General features: G+C 42.8%; 1 protein-coding gene across 1 annotated transcript; it reads right to left on the bottom strand.

Annotated features, from left to right (window-relative positions):
- Positions 1-12,623: 12,623 nt before the first annotated feature.
- On the bottom strand, positions 12,624-16,844 carry LOC115903287 (cell surface glycoprotein CD200 receptor 1-B-like). The gene is made up of 5 exons (XM_030947637.1): positions 16,706-16,844; positions 15,111-15,191; positions 14,547-14,861; positions 13,508-13,762; positions 12,624-12,649 (listed from the first exon to the last, which is right to left on the bottom strand). The coding sequence occupies exons 1-5, from the start codon at positions 16,842-16,844 to the stop codon at positions 12,624-12,626; spliced, it is 816 nt and encodes a 271-aa protein (XP_030803497.1).
- Positions 16,845-17,998: the final 1,154 nt, after the last annotated feature.

The following is a 17,998-nucleotide window of genomic DNA, read 5'->3' as shown; positions in this document are numbered from 1 at the left end:
TTTCAAAACATGTTGTCTGATAATCCTTGTTTTCCTCATTGTTCAGTGCATAAGACCAAGCAGTTGGGAAAACACACATTTGACTTGTGGTTGATATTAGCAGATTAAAAAACCTACTCCAGTTACTCTTTCATCACCACCTTGTGGTCATTCCAGATGATGCTGTAATGTTTCAAATATACATTAAAATGAAATTGAAATAAAATGCTTTATTCAGCCCAGAGCCCAAAATTTTATTTGCTCAAAGGAGTAGAATGTGGTGAAGGTGGTGTGGTGATATAATATTTTTGAAGGTCTACTTTTTGTGAAACTTTAGGAGAAAGAATGTACCACCATATGATTTTTACCTAATGTAATTGCTTGAATAGATATGGCATAATAATTGGTCATCATTATATGCAGGTTTGTCTTAAAGTATTTAAATTGAAAATTTTAATTAGATTTTTTAAAATCCATAGTGACAATCACCTCTATTTAGACTCCTGTGAAGATTCATCTTTTTTAAGTAAGTTTATTCTTCTGTACATTTGAGAATAAGAAAAGTGACAAAATACAATTTAAAGAGAATTCTTTCCACATTAAGTCTAAAGACTTAAGAATTTAAGCATTGTAAGAATTCATGCTTCAACCCTATGACATAAGATCTGAAACAAGCAGAATTGAATCGGGGGAACATTTTCTCTGATGTACTTAAAAGCTGTAATTTAAATCATTGTTGTCAAATAAAACATTGAATTTGTAGTTGCCTCTCAATAAATGGGCCAGAACACAGGCACAGTTTTTATTGTGATAGGGTACATATAGGAAGGAGTTTGATAATTCAATATTTTCCTGGTGTAATGGGCTGAGACTCACTGGTTTAGAGGGTTGTTTGTGCTTGCCCTGTCTCTTAACATGTTGTGTTTGGATGACATTATCAGGCAACACATGATATGAATAAACTTTACTTGATTCAATGTAAGATAAACTTCTTATGTAAAGATATTAAGCAAATCACTTAATAGGAAAAAGTTCATATGCATGAGTTGAAATACCAGCTGCAGCAAAAACAAGCAAGGGCCAACAAGCCTACTATTGAAAGACAGCAGTAAGAGAAGATTAGGCAGGCACTATCATTTTTGTATTGTTCCACCAGGTGCCTTGTAAGCATTTGCAATCTTATCCTGCAGATTTAACACCAGAAAGTTCCAAATCTCTGAGATCATCCCAGCCAGATCTTTTGCACTGTTTGTCAGGCTAGATCTTATAGATTTTTAAATTCTTTTGCACAGAGATAAGTCAGGCTCTCTCCAGGCTGATTATTATCCAAAGAATAATCCAACTGAAGCAAAATCCAAGTTTGATTGTGAATAAAAGTCTGGATGCTGACAAAGCCCATACGAAGCCCTAGCACTATGTGCACTTTAAATGCAGCCCTCTGAACCAAGGATGTCCTGCTCAGTGGTAGCTATGAGTGACACACAGCCCATTTTATGATCCTACAAATAACAATTTGTACTTGAAAAAAACAAACTCAAATTTGTTATTAGCTCCCTTTTACAGCAGATATTCCTGTAGTTGAAATTCTGACCTTTTACTCTGTTGTAAACAGGAACTAAATCTGACTCCAGTAGTGTTACTGTGTTTGCAGTCTCATTACTGAGAGAAATCCAGATGAAGGAGATGTATGGGTGTCTGCAGACCTTGATAGATACCTCATAGCCTTATGGCTGTTTTGCCAAGCTGGGCACTATAAAAACCCTTTTAATGGTAGCTAAAATCTTCACTGATAATGCAATAAAGGATGGTGGCTGCATTCTTATGACATCAGTTCTTCAGCAGTTCTTTTTATTTCTAAAGCGAAAAAAAAGTATCTAAATCACTGATACGATTAGGACAAAAGTTTCCATTGGCTGTTAGAATTATGTGTCTGAATGAGATTTCAAGGCTGAAGACAGTTAAATTCCAGAGACTTAGATCTCTAGCCAGCCTTTTCTGTCATATCATCCAATTATTCTGGAGCATGTTTATCTCTGGAAGAGCAGTTCCAAAGAATAGTCTGATTTGCCCATTGCACTTGTGCTCCTCTCATACAAGGCACAAGCAGCTTTTGCACTTCATATTCAGGCTTGATCTTGTCCCTGTCTCACACAGGTCTTCCATACATCTGGCTTGTGCCAGATTCCTGTAGTGCAGTACATCTTCAACAACCAAAGTCATGGCTCTCTCTTCACTTCTGTGCTATGACAACCCCATTGTTCTGGTGGATTATTAGGTCCTTGAAGCTGGGGCAGCTTCCACCCCGTGTCATTTTACAGAGTTGGGCTTCCTGTACCTTCTTTGCCTTGTCTCTGTTATGGGGCTGATTTGTAGCTGATAAACCCCACAGCAAAGCTCAGATGGGGTAGGAGTTTCTTCTTGTCTGTGTTTCATATCAGAGAGAGTTTTCTTATTTTGAGCTAGTGGAAAAAACATATTCTTTCTTTAGGACTGAAAATGTGAAAATTACACAGCTTCTCTCCAGTCCTTGTACAAAATGGTAACAATATATGGTTTCTTATGTTTGTGGTGTTGATGATTTTGCAGCGAACTGGTACTCAGGCATTAGTAAGAGTGGAGTTCTGAGCCAATGTCCTGAAACTGAAGGCCTCCCAGATACTGCAAGAGAACCTAAGGAATGGAGCAGAGGCCATGGACACTTAGCACATTCTCTTCAAGCTTGGCAACTGGTACCAATCCTCTTCCACATGCCTGTTCTAGTGCATACTGTCTATCTCTGGAAAATTCAGCATCATCAGAAGCAAAATCACATAGCCTAGGGGAGCTTGGAGCACTTGTCAGGCCTATTTGTCCATTGGATACTTGCCAACGTGAGAAGATGTGCTGGAAAGAACCCTCTATTATTGTAGTTTGCTCCTGCCACTTCTGGCAGTTATTGGCAGGCCTGACAGGATATCCTAGGTTTGTGTTCTTTGCTCCCCATCTCTAAAATACTAAAACAATCACATGACTTATCTCAATGATAGAGAGTTAGTTGCTTAGATATATGATCAGCACTCCCATTTATAATAATCAAGCACCTTTTTGCTGCAGCAAGACCTCTTTCACTGCAGACTTGATCTTCACATTAATTTAAAAATATATTCAGGGCAGTGTAGCTTTCTGTTACAGGATTCTTTGTGGCTTTCAGTCACGCAGTTGCATTACCACAAAGAACTAATAGCAACCCCAATCTAGTTTTGTGAAGTACTTACTGTGCTACTTCTCAGTGCAAAAGGAAAATGTTCTTGTTGCTCTGATGTCTGATTTACACACCACACTTTTTTTTTCAAGAAACTTTCAAAAACCCACTTTTTTAAAAACAGTTTACATTGCTTAGAAACTCTAGTGCCAATACAGGCACACATATAAGCCTGCATGCCTAGGTGGTGCCTCTTAGTATGTTTATAATTTCTCAAATACTTAATAAAACACGGATGGGTCTGTGCAGAAGCTTCTTTTAGCTAACAGTCAACCTACCAATTGTATTAGGTGGAAATCTTACTTTTGCCTGTGCTCTTCAGATGTACTGCTGATGACAGAGTGGCTGTGAGGGGGAAAAGCATAAGAAATGTCTGGGGCACAGGGAATGTCAAAACCTCCAAAACCAGACCACAACAGGTTTATCTCTGTCTCTTGCTGTATCTAGTCATTGATGTGGTCATTCATCTGGTCATAAGAAAAGAGCTTGGTATGTCAAGACATGCAAAAAGAAAAATAAAACAAAGAGGTTTTTATCCAATGCAGACATATTATGGCTTCTGTGAAAATTCCCAGCACGGGTTGCAACTTCATGTGGCTCAGTGATACAGGACAAAATAAAATGGAAATAAACCTATCCACAGCATCTGCATGTTTCCAAAGAACAATTCAATTCATTTATATCCCAGAAGCAAGAACAACCATAGAATTTTTCTGTAGAAAAAGCATCCTTGCAATGTCTCCCTTCTGGAGGTGCACACTCATTGGCAGATTTGAGGCCTCCCAGAGAGTGAGTGAGATACAAAATACTTAATGAAATTAAGGTTTTCACATGGAGTTCGGACACCTGTAATTCCAGTAATGAAACTATGCAGTGCTCCTTCTCATCAATGGCTAGAAGGGGCCAGCTAGAAGTAGTTGCCTCTGGTCATGGTTTTGACACAGCTAGAGGCAAAAAGCAGAAAGACAGGCTGGCTCATGACTTTCTGCTTCAACCACTGGCTCTGCTGGTTTTGACCCATTTTTTGAGAAAAGTGTCTCTACACGGAATACCTCTGTAAAGTGGAAGCCAAGGATCTCAGTGCCACAGGCTCTCAGGACAGTTACTGACCCACACAGGGCAGGTAAAGTTAGACGTTGTTTTTTCACAGCTCTTCATCTTTTTCATCTTTCTGGCACACAGACTTCTCTTTCAGGCTTATGTGATCTACAAGGAAAAAAAATTATAAGCAAGTTCCTAAAGCAAGCTCATTCTGCATGGGGCATATGGACTAAATGGTGTGAGAAGAGTGACGCTTGTCACTCTTGCTCAGTTTCCTTCCTGCTCTTCATGACTATTTGGGATTTGGTTTGATGGTCATGGTTATTGGTTTCTTCTTGAGATACTCCTATGGGACTTTTCCTCGGAACCCTAGACACTCATGACAAATCTAGCAATCCTAAATCCCCCTGACTTGGGAAATGCAATGAGTCTTGTTCTCTGCCCTGTTACTCACCTAGGGCTATGTCACTCTTGCTCCATTTCCCCTTTTGGAAATGGCAGGCCTAGCCCTTTGTTTTTATTTTGCTTCTACTTAAATGCTTAGAATTGGCTTGAATTTCAATTTATACAGGTATCTTCCTGTCCCTAGTAATCTTTCTGTTTCAAAATTATATAATTGCTTTTCCCAAGACTCCTAGGATCTGGGTCTACACTCACATATCTGAGTATAAAATCTTATAGCAGCACTGGACTGTACCTGTGCTTTCATTCTCTGGATGTTCCTTTGGGAAGAAAGGAACATACAGGACTGTCTTCTTTGGGAAGAATGGGAAGAAAGATCCAGTGAATAGTGCACTGAATATATGAATTGTATGGTTATGAACTCTTTATCCCCTGATTAATTCTGGCCAGGCCTTTATGAGAACTCAGCACTAATAGAAAGGCAAAGACTACAAAACATTTACCACCAAATCTCACATATGTCACTGCTTCAGGTTTTCAGATGAAATATTATCCACACTTTCTAGTATGAGAAAAATGTTAATCTAAATGAAAAAGTAAACGAAAAAATATCAGGCTGAGGCAGATATTTACCACAGTAAATTCCAGCCCAAACTCATAACATTTGATAATATTATAAAGTGAGACTTTTATAATGGGAACTGTTGCTCACTCTTAAGAGTTGATTGTTCCCATCCTATCTACAAGCACTCATGATTCTGCACAGGCTTGCCTAAAGCCTACTTGTGAAAAAAACATGGTATAATTTCACCAGACTAAAAGGCTTTTTCTCCTACTCATGTTTCAGGACATTCTTTTCTGGAATAAAGCTTGTTAGCCTCTCCTTTTTAATCTAATCCCTTTCCAAAGTGATACATTTCACTAAGCAAAAGGTCCTGAAGCCACTTTTGTGACTTCCATTAGGCCCACTGCATGAAAGAAAAGGGTCCCTGGGTCAAGATGCCACACTCTGTAGTCTAACCTAAGTTCAGCCTTGTTCCAGATTTCAGACTTCCTGTTTTCTATTGAGCAGGTAATTGCATGTAGTTTTCTAACTATAATCCTATGCATATTAGAAGTGCTATTGTGAGAGTAAACATGCTGAAGATTAAGAGGTGCTTACCCAGCAAGGTATTGCTAACGTAGGATAAATAGAACAGAGCTCTCTGGAGAGCTGACACACTGAAAATATGGGGGTGGATTTTTCATAATCCTCTGATGGACAGATACACTAAGTAGAACTGAAAAGAACCTGTGATCACAGATTTTCTTCCTTGCAAATAAGCATCTGTGGCAGGGGAAGATTTGAAACTTACTGATCTCTCTTTTGGTAATGGAAAGTTAGAAGCAATGGCTTGTTTTCTCACAAGAAGCTCCACCTACTCTTTGTTCACTTTGCACCATTAGTGTGAACATACTACATACTACATCAAGATGATGATAGGAAAAAATAGCAAAGAAAGTTATATGTTAAATGCACATTATTAAAGATTTGAAAATTAGGCAGTTAGAAGCAGTAAGAAAAGGCCCAAACATTGCATAGCACATGTGCATTATTTTACAGTCAGTAATTAGTCAGAATGGGGCAGTGTACACAAACCACAGGGAAAGACTATGCAGAAAGAATTAACAAGGGACTTTTATTTTGACCATCTGTGGCTGGGCCTTCACTGGAATGACCTGCAGCTGAGGCAAATGGTGTCTGTAGGAGAAAAGAAACTGCAGGGGAAAGAGCTTTATTAGAAGATGTGGTGATAGCCTTTCACTTGCTTGACACCGACACCGTGCTGGAACTTGGAGTAGTGTCTTCTCCTGGATTGAAGGTGCGTTCTCTTTCCTCCCCCAAGAGAGTTCAAGAATGGATTATCTGCAAATGGGCAAAGCTCCAAAGTCTGTTTGTGGTCCTGTGGGTTCCAGGGTGTGATGCTGAGCCTTGCTGTCATAGAGAGAAGCAAAACCTGTAGCTGGGTTTGTAGAAAGGAGCTTCTAAAAGAGATACTACTGCTTTCTTTTCTCTCATGCTCTGGCTGGATACCCCCATCTGCAGTGATGATGTTACTGCTGTAATCTCAGCCTGACAGGGCCTAGCAGGGAAGGACCAGAGCAACTTCTCTGCAGCACTCGGAAATTTTGACCCAGACTAGTGATGGCTCCTGGCTGTACCAAGTTGCTTGGGCTCAAAGTTGAATGAAATATTCAGTACAAGTACACTTGTTAATGAGGTGTGTCCTCACAGTGTGCACAAAGCTCAACTGATTCAAATCAGTTGAGTGGCTTCCAGCATGCTATATTTGTTTTCCTACAGAAACTCACTCACCAGGGCTACTACAATATGTTTCTTTTATTTCTGCAAATAAGGGTGAGGTAAAGGCTAGGTTTGAAGAAGAAACAAAAGCAAAGATCCAATTAAAATAAATTCCAAGATTCTATATTTATATGGCTATTTCATTTGTCTCAACTCTCAGGCTGTACACTTCATCAGAGCATTATTAGGAATGACTGTACCATAGAAAGTAATTCACCCAGGACTACATTCACCAGCATAATACCAAGTACTACATCAGTACAATATTTTGCTGCTGCATCATGAGTTGACATACAGAACAATTAAGCAGCTGGGTGAATGTGGGTGAGAAATTATGTCCTTTTCACCTCCAACCTTTTCTCTGCTTCAAAAGTGGACTGAAAATTCTATTTCTCTTACATCTGCATGGGAATACATTTATTGATAAGCCTCCAGATATTTTTAATCTGGTTATTCATATCTTGGTGCATGAGACTACATAGACTTGCCAATGTTCTTTCTTATGTGTTTGTTACATGTAAAACCAGATAACAGTTCTAAAATATGCTATCTATTCTTTAATCTCTATCTTATGAATCAGGCAAATAACAACACATCTTTAAGGGCAGACAGAGAGTTTAAACTAAGCCAAAACAGCACTTGATTAACTGTGGGGTTTTGGGTTTTTTTGGGAGGGTTTTTTGTGCATTTTTTTATTTTTGGGTGACTTCAGGGAAGTTTCAAAGGTCTTTCTAAATGTTGAATCTGAATACTTAATTCTAAGGCATTTATGGTTGAAGTAAATTGAGGCATTCATAAATTCAACATTAATCATATGGGTATTTCCAGCTCTGCAGTTGTACATCAATGTCACTGTGCACTTATTTACCCTTACTTTTCCAGCTTGTCCATAGGAAGGCTGTAGAAGATCATGCCAAAAGTCTTTAGGAGAAGGCATAAAACATTGCCTGCTCTCCCTGCTGCCCAGAGCAGGTCCAGTCACTACCTTGGTTACACAGTCACGGCTGAAGCCCATGTTATCACTGGTGAGAGTGCTGCAGTGGCATGCATGAAACACCAAAAAGCCCTCACAGAAGTATTAATTTCCTGGAGTGCACAATTTCTCTCACTTAAAATGTGCACCTTGTTTTCCCCAGGAAATGCTTTTGATTTTCTGGATGATACCCAAACCTGGTATGCCTTGTTGAAGGCACGTAACTGAGCCTGTGTCTCACTGGGCAGGGGCCCCAGGCAGCCACTTGGATATGCAGTCTGCTCCAGAACAACCTCCTGTCCTCAACTTTACATGTCAGTAAAAAGCACAGTTTGATGCACATTGCTCTGAGCAGTTTCATTTATGAGATTTTATTAATATGAATCTTTTGCCTACCTACTTTTTTTTTTTTTTGAGGAAAATCTCATTATGAGTGCCCAAACACAGAGAAATCATCAGTTTACATCAGGCCAAAAAGTCACATAAGAGCAACTGGCATGCATGGATATGTAGCTGGAAACCTCTAGATTTGGGACTTCTTGTTTTCCTAACAAAAGATGACCATTTTCCTAAGCTGCTTCTTGCCACTTGTTGTCCCAAAAACAAACCCCTATGATGTTCATTCCTTTTTCCCATTTCTTCCAAGAGCAGATGAAGAAAGGTCATTGTGATACTTCCTCTGCTGTGAGTTTGCAGTGTGACCTTGTGACAAGGAAATCTGAAGTCAACCCCCTGACTGGCCCTGTCCTTCGGGAAGACTTCCAGTTCTTGAAGAACACAGGCCAATATCATTATACTGTAGCTCCTGCAGTGAATATTCTTCTTTTATTTTTCCATTGAGCTGCTGATTAGCAGCCTGGTTCTGATGCAAATGTCCAACAGCAGTGGGGACCACAATGCTAAGAAGCAATTGGTGTGCATTTCCCTGACCTCCAGCTCTGACAGCTCCTTGCTCCCCAACAGGTCAATCCACTGGCTCATGGATGAAATAGCAAGGGGCATCACTCTTGCTAACAACCTGAATTTGTTAGAACGTATTTCCTTTAGTTGGTATTAAGGGGTTTTGGATAGTTTTTGTTTTGGGTTTGTGGGGTTTTTTACGTTTTATTTTGTTTTGGCTTTTTTTGAGGAAGGCAATAGTTTAATACTGGTATATGTGAAAACAACAACAACAACAAAAGACAAGTACCACAAAAAAATTCATGCAAATTTTTTCTGCTGTTGTGATTTAACCCTGGCCAGCAACTAAGCCCTCTGACAGCTACTTGCTAATTAACTACTTCCCCAGGTAGGATTGAAAAGAGAATTGGAAGGGTAAAAATGAGAAAATTTGTGGGTTGAGAAGAAAACAGTTTAATAGTAAAACAACATTGCATGTGTAAAAAAGCAAAACAAGGAATTCATTCACTACCTTCTATCAACAGACAGCTGTTGAGCCATCTCCAGGAAAGCAGGGATCCATCAGGCATAACAGTGGCTTGAGAAGACAAATGCCGTAATGCCAAATGTCTCCCAGGGTGTGCTGCATGCTGATTAACAGCTGAACAGCAGTCATGGCTATAAACTCAATCTAGCACTTTCCAACCAAATTTGTCATCATCATGTACTGAACACACCAGCAAGAAGGGCAGTTTTCAGTGAGAGGAAGGAGAGATACCCTTGTCTGCTCTGGGAGTTGCCCTGGAGCCTGTGCTGAAACTCTGAGTCCAGAATGCTCAGGTTGTTGTATGCTCCCTCCTGCAGAAGGATTTGGGATGGCTTTGAGAGTAAATAGAACAAGGAGTAGGGGTAAGGCTTGTTACAGAACCCTGTGGACTCTGATATGTGAATCTGATCTTTTTTACCCTCATGGAGGAAAGAGAGACCCTGACCTATTTGAATGGAAACTGTAACAAAAGCTATGAGCTATTTTTCCTTTGGGCTGGAGACCTGGCCAGTCTGGAGAAAAGCTAAAGAAACCCAGTAAGTGGAGCTCACAAAGAACATGTCCTGAATACCACGGACACTGATGGCTGTGGCTGACCTAGGTCACATCTTTTGTTGGTATCTCTGAAACTGTGACCTGCCCTGGAGCCTGTGAAGAGAGGGAAGGGAGCTGATCCTCTCTGTGTGGTCCCTTTGTCTGTAACAACCCCCGTGAGAGCCAAGCAGAGCTGCAGCTCTGCGGATGGTCCAGCCCCAGAGTGAGCCTGCCAGCAGAGAAGCTCTGAGCACCAAGGTTTGCAGGGGCAGGTGCTCAGAGCTGCTCTGCTGCTGCACAGAGGAGATGGAGCTGAGCACGAATTGCAGGCAGGCAGCTGAGGAGAACTCAGACACCAGGACAGCTACAAGTACCAGCTAAAGTCCCTGTGGTTTTCTGCTTGCTGGCCTCCAGGTAGTTAGGTTACCATAAAGAATTAGCAGTATTTTATTTAGCTTCTGAATTGTTTATTCTTCTAGCTCTTATCTCTGGGTGCACTCACATTGTGTGTCAGCTCTGCAGAATGCAGACTCTGCTGTGACCAAACAGCTCCATGCGTTAACAGATGGACAGAATGGAGCTGGGTCTGTAAATGTGAAAGGAGCAATGTCATGGTGCTGAGCCAGCAGAATCATTGTCTGCATCCTGCTGGTGTCCTGCAAAAACCTCCTCAGGCAGGGATTACAGCAGTGTATTGGCTGCACCAGGAAAGGGTGAGAGGCGGCAGGGCAGTGGTAGAAAAGCTGCACAGGAGAGGGAGTGCAGTGATACAGCATTTCCTCTGAGGCATAAAGCTGGATAACTGTTGCATAGGTTACTTTGCTGAGGCTGAAAAGCAGGATTTTTTGATCTTCGATGTGTAGATGAGGGGCTTGGCCCTGACTCCTTCAGTAGCTGATTCAGATGTGAAATGAGGCTCACAAAGCTTGAGAGATGGGGTCAGGCCCGGGTAGAAGCAGTGAAGGAACAACAAAGATCTAGGTCGTGTTCCAGCTTAGACATCTCTGGTCTCTGCCCTCTCCTCCTCCTTGCACTTGTCAGGCAAACTAACTCAGCCTTAGACAAGTATTCTTCCATGGTTCAGAGGCTTAGCAATGGCAGTATGTCATCAGATGAACAATTAAACTCAAGGGTTCCTTTGTGACAGGACCAGTACGATGTGTTTAAATAAATTAACATTCAAGACCTGTGTTCTGTGGGCTGCAGCTCTCTGGATTATGCAAAGGGATAAATTAGAGTGAGCCTTAGATATCAGGATTGGAAAAATTTCTGTGCTTCATGCAGCACAGAAATAACTGCTCAAGCTCAAAAAGATTCTCTCTTTTTTTGTTGTTGTTTTTGTTTTTGTAGCTGGTGGTGGAACACTTCAAAATTTTTATTGCAAAAATGAGAGTTGTTCAAATTTATCTTCAGTCCTGTGTGGTCATCCTGGGAAAGCTGCTGCTCAATTACTACACACAAACATTTTTTCTTGATTTTTTTTTTTCTAGAGGACATGCTACTTAAATACTAGAATACAAAGTACCTGAAATGGAATTACTTAATTTAATACAACATGAGTTAATTTCCAATTGCATATATGTTAGATTTGACCTTATACAGAAAGATTGATACTTGCATGCATGGTAACAGCACCTGTAGTTGCACCAGAGAGAGGATGGAAGACAGAGCTGACAGGGTTGGGGAGGATCCAGCTTGCAAGCTGTGCTTCTACACAATTACATTGGCTGCACTGTAGATGTTTGCTTCCTTCTTCTGAGAGCTCTGGTTCTTGCTGAGTTCTTGCTGCAGGCCATATCACTGACATTTAACAGCACTTTCTTTCATCTTTGCTCAAGCCCAGACACCTCTGCTGGTGGGAGCTGCCTTGATTTGCACCAGTTTAACATTGTCCTAGGAAACAAAGTACCAACACTGTAAATGTGAGGACAAGGCTGTTGTTGGAATGCAGTTTTGGTTTCTAGGAGTTTAAAAACAGAATTCCTCCCTTTTATTTGTTACAGAAACCCAATACCATAAGGCTTCATGTCTGTGGTCTCACATGAGCATGACCAGAGCTGGCCTTGCTCCAGCTAGCACCCAAAGGAGAGGTGCCAAGAGCCCTGGCACAGAGTGCAGCTAAAGTATGACTCAAAGACAGCAGTTAGTTCTGTCTCTGTGGTGTTTGCAGAGGAATTCGGGGCAGCAACTGCACCTTCTGCCAGAGGCCAGCTTAGACAGATTAATCAGCCAAGCTGCCAGGAATCCCCAGCAGTTACAACAGCAGCAGACCTGTTCAGCTCTCATGCAATACCTTCTGCCTTTCTATACTGATGCTGCCTTCCCTGGCTTTCTTTGCCTAGCAAAAAAGAGGCCAAAAGACTGTCTCTGAGCTCAGATGGGTATTTTGCTGCTTCTTTAATCTTCATAGCCTGGCAATATTTATTCAGATCCCTCCATCAGGTGGAAAACCCCTAACCATTCCCTTTGTATTTTTTCTTCTGAATGATTTATGGCAGCAGGAAGAGCCAGGTGCGGACTTCCCTCCCTCCCTGTCTGCCTCAACTGAGCTGTTCCAGTCCTTGGACAAAACTCCATGAACACGTGCAGGACTGATGGGTTTGGGACAGACTGAGGTGACCGTGCATGCCATATAATTAGTACCAGAAGTCCTTCTAAGCTCCTCTGGACTGGCCAAAGGGGTTTATGCGTATTGTGTCCCATACATACCTATTAAAGAAGAGGTAGAGCTCAAAAACAGCCAGCAAGAACAGGAGACTCATAAGGCTGATAAGGCTGATGACACAGGGAAGAAATAATCCAATCTTCTCTAAGGAGAAACAGATGCTCTTTTAGGTACATCTTACAGACCCTGTTTCCCTTGTGCCTCTGTCAGGATGGACAATACTCTCTGTGTGCTCTACTTCAGAGGATGACCTAAGACAGCTCGAATACAGTGCCAGACACACAACTGGGAAGAAACAACATCCCCCCAAGTCCTTGATGGAGGAAGCTTGTCTTCCACTGTATAGCCACTCCTGCCCACAGCACTGCTGCAGGCTTTGCATGTGCATCCCAGCAAATCTCAGCTCTCATTCTCTTCCAGATGAGTATTTCATGGCTGCACGCAACTTCCCAGCCACATCTTAAGCTTCAGCCTCTAAAGCCTTCACCTACCAGCCCAGCTTTGAGAGCTGTAAACTGGCTTTCAGTCTTCCTGTCACAACCCATGTGTAACCAAACAATTAGCAACATGTAATGGCACCACTGAATTACAATACATATTCCGGGTGATCGTACCATTGACACATTTGTGTTTCATGACCTTCTGAATTAATCCCATCTTTCCATTCATCCCTGGAGGTGGATGGCAAATCCACTGCATCCATCTTTCCTACAACTTCACAAAGGGTTTTACAGTTCTGACAGTACCTATGTTTATCCTTCCGCCTCCCAGCAAATTTCTTACTGGAAACTCAGCTGCCACATTTCATGCTGCAATCCTGCCAGGGCCACTCGTGTTTGCTTGCTGCATGAACAGAGGGCTGAACAGGGCTCTCAACACTGAAAGCACAAAGGGAAGCTCACCTGAGGGACAGCAGGGTGTGGACTGGCTCCAGTTCCCAGCTGGGTGGGACACCATGCAGGTGGTCACATTGGTGACATTGGTGCTACATGCTGTGAACTTGCTGAGAACAGTCACTGTCCCATTGTTGTGGCACTTCTCCTCTGCAGTGGAGCTGCCCTCTGGGACCCAGGAGAGCTGAGCTGGCGGCTTCCCCGCTGCTGCCTCGCACACGGGGCTGCCCTGCTCATCACAGGACAGGCTCAGCCTCGGGGAGGCTGCAAAGCACCAGCAAGGCAACATGCATGGAGTTAGTTTGGCACGGCTGGGCTGGGCTGTTCTTGTCCTCCGCCCCAAATGAACCCGAGCTGAACCCGGTGAAAAGAGGAGAATAAGGCTGGGGCTGTCATCCCATCCCATGCCATCCCATGCCATCCCATGCCATCCCATGCCATCCCATGCCATCCCATCCCATCCCATCCCATCCCATCCCATCCCATCCCATCCCATCCCATCCCATCCCATCCCATCCCATCCCATCCCATCCCGCAACATGGGCCCAAAACACGAGACAAAGAACAGCTGTCTTTTTCCCTTCTGCCCAACTCTCCCCCATCCAGTTGAGCCTCATCACAGCCATTCATATCCTTTGTGTGTATATGGGAAATTGCTTCACACCTGTCATTTCTAACTAGACAGTGGAAAAAGGGAGCAGCAGAAGGGAGAAGAGTTATAGGAAATAAGGAGAAAGGAGACACAGAGATACTCCCAATGAAGTGCATTAGTTTTTCCCAGCAAGAATCACAGAATCACAGAATGGCTTAGGTTGGAAGGGACCTTCAAGATCCTCTAGTTCCAACCACCCTGCCATGCAAAGGGACACCTTCCACAAGACTGGGTTGCTTCAAGTCTCACCCAACCTGGCCTTTAACACTGACTGGGATGTCTACAGCTTCTCTGGACAATCACTGTTCCAGTGGCTCACTACCCTGACAATACCAAATAGCTTCCTACTTTCATTAGTCAAATAAAAAACCAGCTCCACTTTTGCACATTCCTTACCCAGCACGGTCAGGTGGTACCTTGTGTGGAAATTCCCTTCTGTTGATGCTGCTTCGCAGCTGTAATTTCCCTCCTGGGCTATTCCCACTTGCCGTATCTCAAGGGCAGGAGGCTGACCTGGTCTGAATGTCCAGTTTATGTTGTCACTGCAGGTTGTTCTGTGTGTCTTGTTCTTATCAACCCTGTATACCAAGGTGCACAAGCCTCCAGCCTTGGGGGTTATTGTCCATCTTAGCATAGTTATATTTCCTTTGGGAGAGCAGGTGAGAACTGAGCTGTTACCTACAGTCATCACTAAGACTGAGGAGTTGTTCCCTGAGGAGAAAAAAAGAGAATGTGTGAGAAGGAGCCGAGGAGTTGCAGTCTGGACATCACAGGGAAATGCCTGCAGTGCTACAAACAAGCGTGAGGCCATGGCTGTGCTCATCTGCACATTGTCTGTCATCTCTTCCTACAGCTGTGGATTATGGAGCCAGTGGCCTGTCACGGCCAGCCCCTGCAATACAAATTTCCCACTGAGGATCATCTCAGTGGATAAGACTGGATACTGGAGGAGGACCCTACCCCTGCCCATTGTCTTCAGCAGTTCCGCATCCAAAGGCTGTGCTTGTGTGAGCAAATCCTCCAGTGGCTTGCTCGCGGGACCTGAAATACAGGAATATGACTGTTGCATCTGGCCACATGACAGTGACTTTTCTCTCAAACTGTTGCTGCCCACAAAGTAAGCAACTTTTACTTCTGCATTCATGTGAAATCCAACACTCTGGGCAAAGGCCTTGTCTACACCTCTCAGGCATTACACAGGTGCACATAACACTGGTGGAGCTTTGTGTAGGAGGGAAGGATTTTGCCTCATGTCTCAGGGTTTTCTTATAGGTGCATTAGTGCTGCCTACACGTACAAAGGCAGCCTCTTTTGTGAGGCCCTTGTGAGACTGAGAGAAAAGAAGAGTCTGAGGAGCAGGTTGTCATCCAGTGTGAAGAAGAGTAGCTGAGGGAATGGGACTTTTGTGTCCTCTGGCTTCTGCTGAAGTTAAAAGCAAGCAATCCCTAGATTTCACAATGTATGTGAATGAAACTTTGCAATTCATGGGTTTATAGGAATAATACCCATAGCTGTAGTCCAAACAAACCTCTCTTTATCACTTCACTCATTTCCTCTTTTAGTTGGTGGCCATTAAACTTTGGGACAGTAAACCACTGATCTCTCAGTTCTCTGTGTTACTGGTGGAAAATGGGTTGCTCTTTCCTTTGGCTGAGTAATGGTTTTAGTGACAGTCTGAAAGCTGTGTGCGAGGAGAAAATCTCTCAGGTGGTCTTTTCCCTCAACATCACTGCCCCGCACAGCAGAATCAAAGTGTGAAAACATCTACCCCACTTTTGTTCTGGACATAAGCTGTCCTTTTAATGGAGTCAAGCACAGATGACAATTTCTGCCCTGATGCTCCAAAGCTTCTAGTAACCAATTTCCTGGATTATAGTGGTGACAGATTAAATAGTTGAGGAGTCCAGGGCATTTCACTGGAGAGAAAACCCATTCCTGTTTGCTGCTAGATGCAGAGATCCTCAAGAGACTCAAGATCACATTGTGACCTGTTCCACCTGGGCTAACAAAAGCAAACTAGAAAAAGAACCAGGAATTTGCATAATTAATGTAGATCAAGGAGGGAAAGGATTATAGCTGCATTCTCAGATCCCATATTTTTGGAATTTGGTCTTCTAAGTCTTACTGAAACTTTCATTCTGAACCTTGTGTCATAAAATCTCATGATACCTCACTTGTCAGCACAAGTCACTAATACCTAAGAGTAGAGCTTGACAGGGTGATCATACTGATCATAAAACCTCGCATCAATTATGTTTGTAATAAATTTTTTAATTATCATGAAAAATATTATACTCCAAGAAAATCATTATCAGTTTTCAACAAAGCATTGAAAAGCCCAAGTTCAGCACATTATTGGTTGACAACTGAAAAAATCTGTTTTAATTTCCAGATTATTGTTTTTTCCATCAAAAAGTCCCTTCAGCAACTTGTAAAAATCCCTTCTACCAGGCTTTTCTTTCCCAAAGCAGAGTTGAGTACATATCATTCTGACACCCTACCTTTTCCTCCCCTACCCTTAACAGAGAGATGGTGCCAAATACCATCATAAGTACCTGTAGCTCCTATGACTGCAGCAATGGTGAGAAAGACAATGGTGCAAATGCTCTTCCTGACAACTTTCAAAGTAGCTCTTGCTTTTGTGGATGAGAAGGCTTTCTTGCACTGTCCAGCTTGCTGTGAGCTTCCCAGCATTCCTGCAGTGATCCTGAAGCCAGAGCCACTGTTCTTCCCCTGCTCCTGAGAGCCCACAGCGCAGCTACAAAGATCTGGTTCTTCTTCCTAGCATGACCCTTTCTCTGATGAGAATTGATTAGCAGTGAGGAAGTGGTATTTGTATTCAGTCTCTACTCGGTGGCCTTCCGGCCCACTGTCCCCAGTGTTACTGTGGGACAACAAAGTCTACAGCGGAACTTGCACAAAGCCTGATCAGTGTGATTTTTCATGTTTTGCTTGGATCTTGCTGTTAACAAAATTTTTAACACAAGGCTCTCATCTCCATTTGGCAGGATTATTGGCACAGATCAATTATGACATCTGGCAGCTCAAGCTAGGGACCTCAAAAGAGGGACCAGGAACAAAGACACTCCTGAGCAATTATACCCTTACAATCTGATTCCCTGTCCCTCACATGACACCCACAGCAATATTAGGGTCTGGGATCTTCTCACTCTTTACTGGCTCTCTGTTCCATTACCAAGCGGTTGCTACATGATCATCTTCACATCCTCCTACATCAGTGTCAGTGGGGATTTGGATCAGCCTCATAGTCCCTGTTGTAATATGGCTGTTACAGTTCATAGCACACAATCATTGAAACAATTAGGTTGGAAAAGACCCCCAATATCATCGAGTCCAACCTGTGACTGATCACCACCACGTCAGCTACACCATGGCACTGACTGCCATGTCCAGCGGTTTCTTCAACACCTCCAGGGACAGTGACTCCACCACCTTCCTGGACAGTCCAATTCAATGTCTAATCACCCTTTCTGTAAGAAATTCTTCGTGATGTCCAGTCTGAACCTCCCCTGGCACAGCTTGAAGCTATGTCCTCTTGTCCTGTGGCTTGTTGCCCTGGAGAAGAGGCCAATCCCCACCTGGCTACAACCTCCTTTCACACACTAAGAGTGATAAGGTCACCCCCAAGTGTTTTCTTCTCCAAGCTAAACAACTCCAGCTTCCTCAGCCCCACAGAACTTACTCTCCAGAGCCTTCAACAGCTTTGCTGCCCTGCTCTGGACACACACCAGCACCCAATCTATGGCCTGGCCACTCTTTCTATTAATATTAAAGTAATATTTAAGCTCCTAGGTTTACCAGTCTTAACTATCATGAATGTTCAAGAT

Source organism: Camarhynchus parvulus, chromosome 1 (assembly GCF_901933205.1).
Source record: "Camarhynchus parvulus chromosome 1, STF_HiC, whole genome shotgun sequence".
NCBI lineage: Eukaryota > Metazoa > Chordata > Aves > Passeriformes > Thraupidae > Camarhynchus > Camarhynchus parvulus.
Note: the sequence above shows the minus strand (reverse complement) of the source record. Positions and strands in the feature narration are given on the sequence as shown.

What these genes read in the sequence shown, in the direction of transcription:
- LOC115903287 (XM_030947637.1), bottom strand. Translation starts at nt 16,844, where the DNA reads ATGCTGGGAAGCTCACAGCAAGCTGGACAGTGCAAGAAAGCCTTCTCA. An exon ending in TGCAGTCATAGGAGCTACAG is followed by an intron (nt 15,192 to 16,705) that starts GTACTTATGATG and finishes CCTGTATTTCAG; the next exon opens with GTCCCGCGAGCAAGCCACTG. An exon ending in GTACCACCTGACCGTGCTGG is followed by an intron (nt 13,763 to 14,546) that starts GTAAGGAATGTG and finishes GGTGCTTTGCAG; the next exon opens with CCTCCCCGAGGCTGAGCCTG.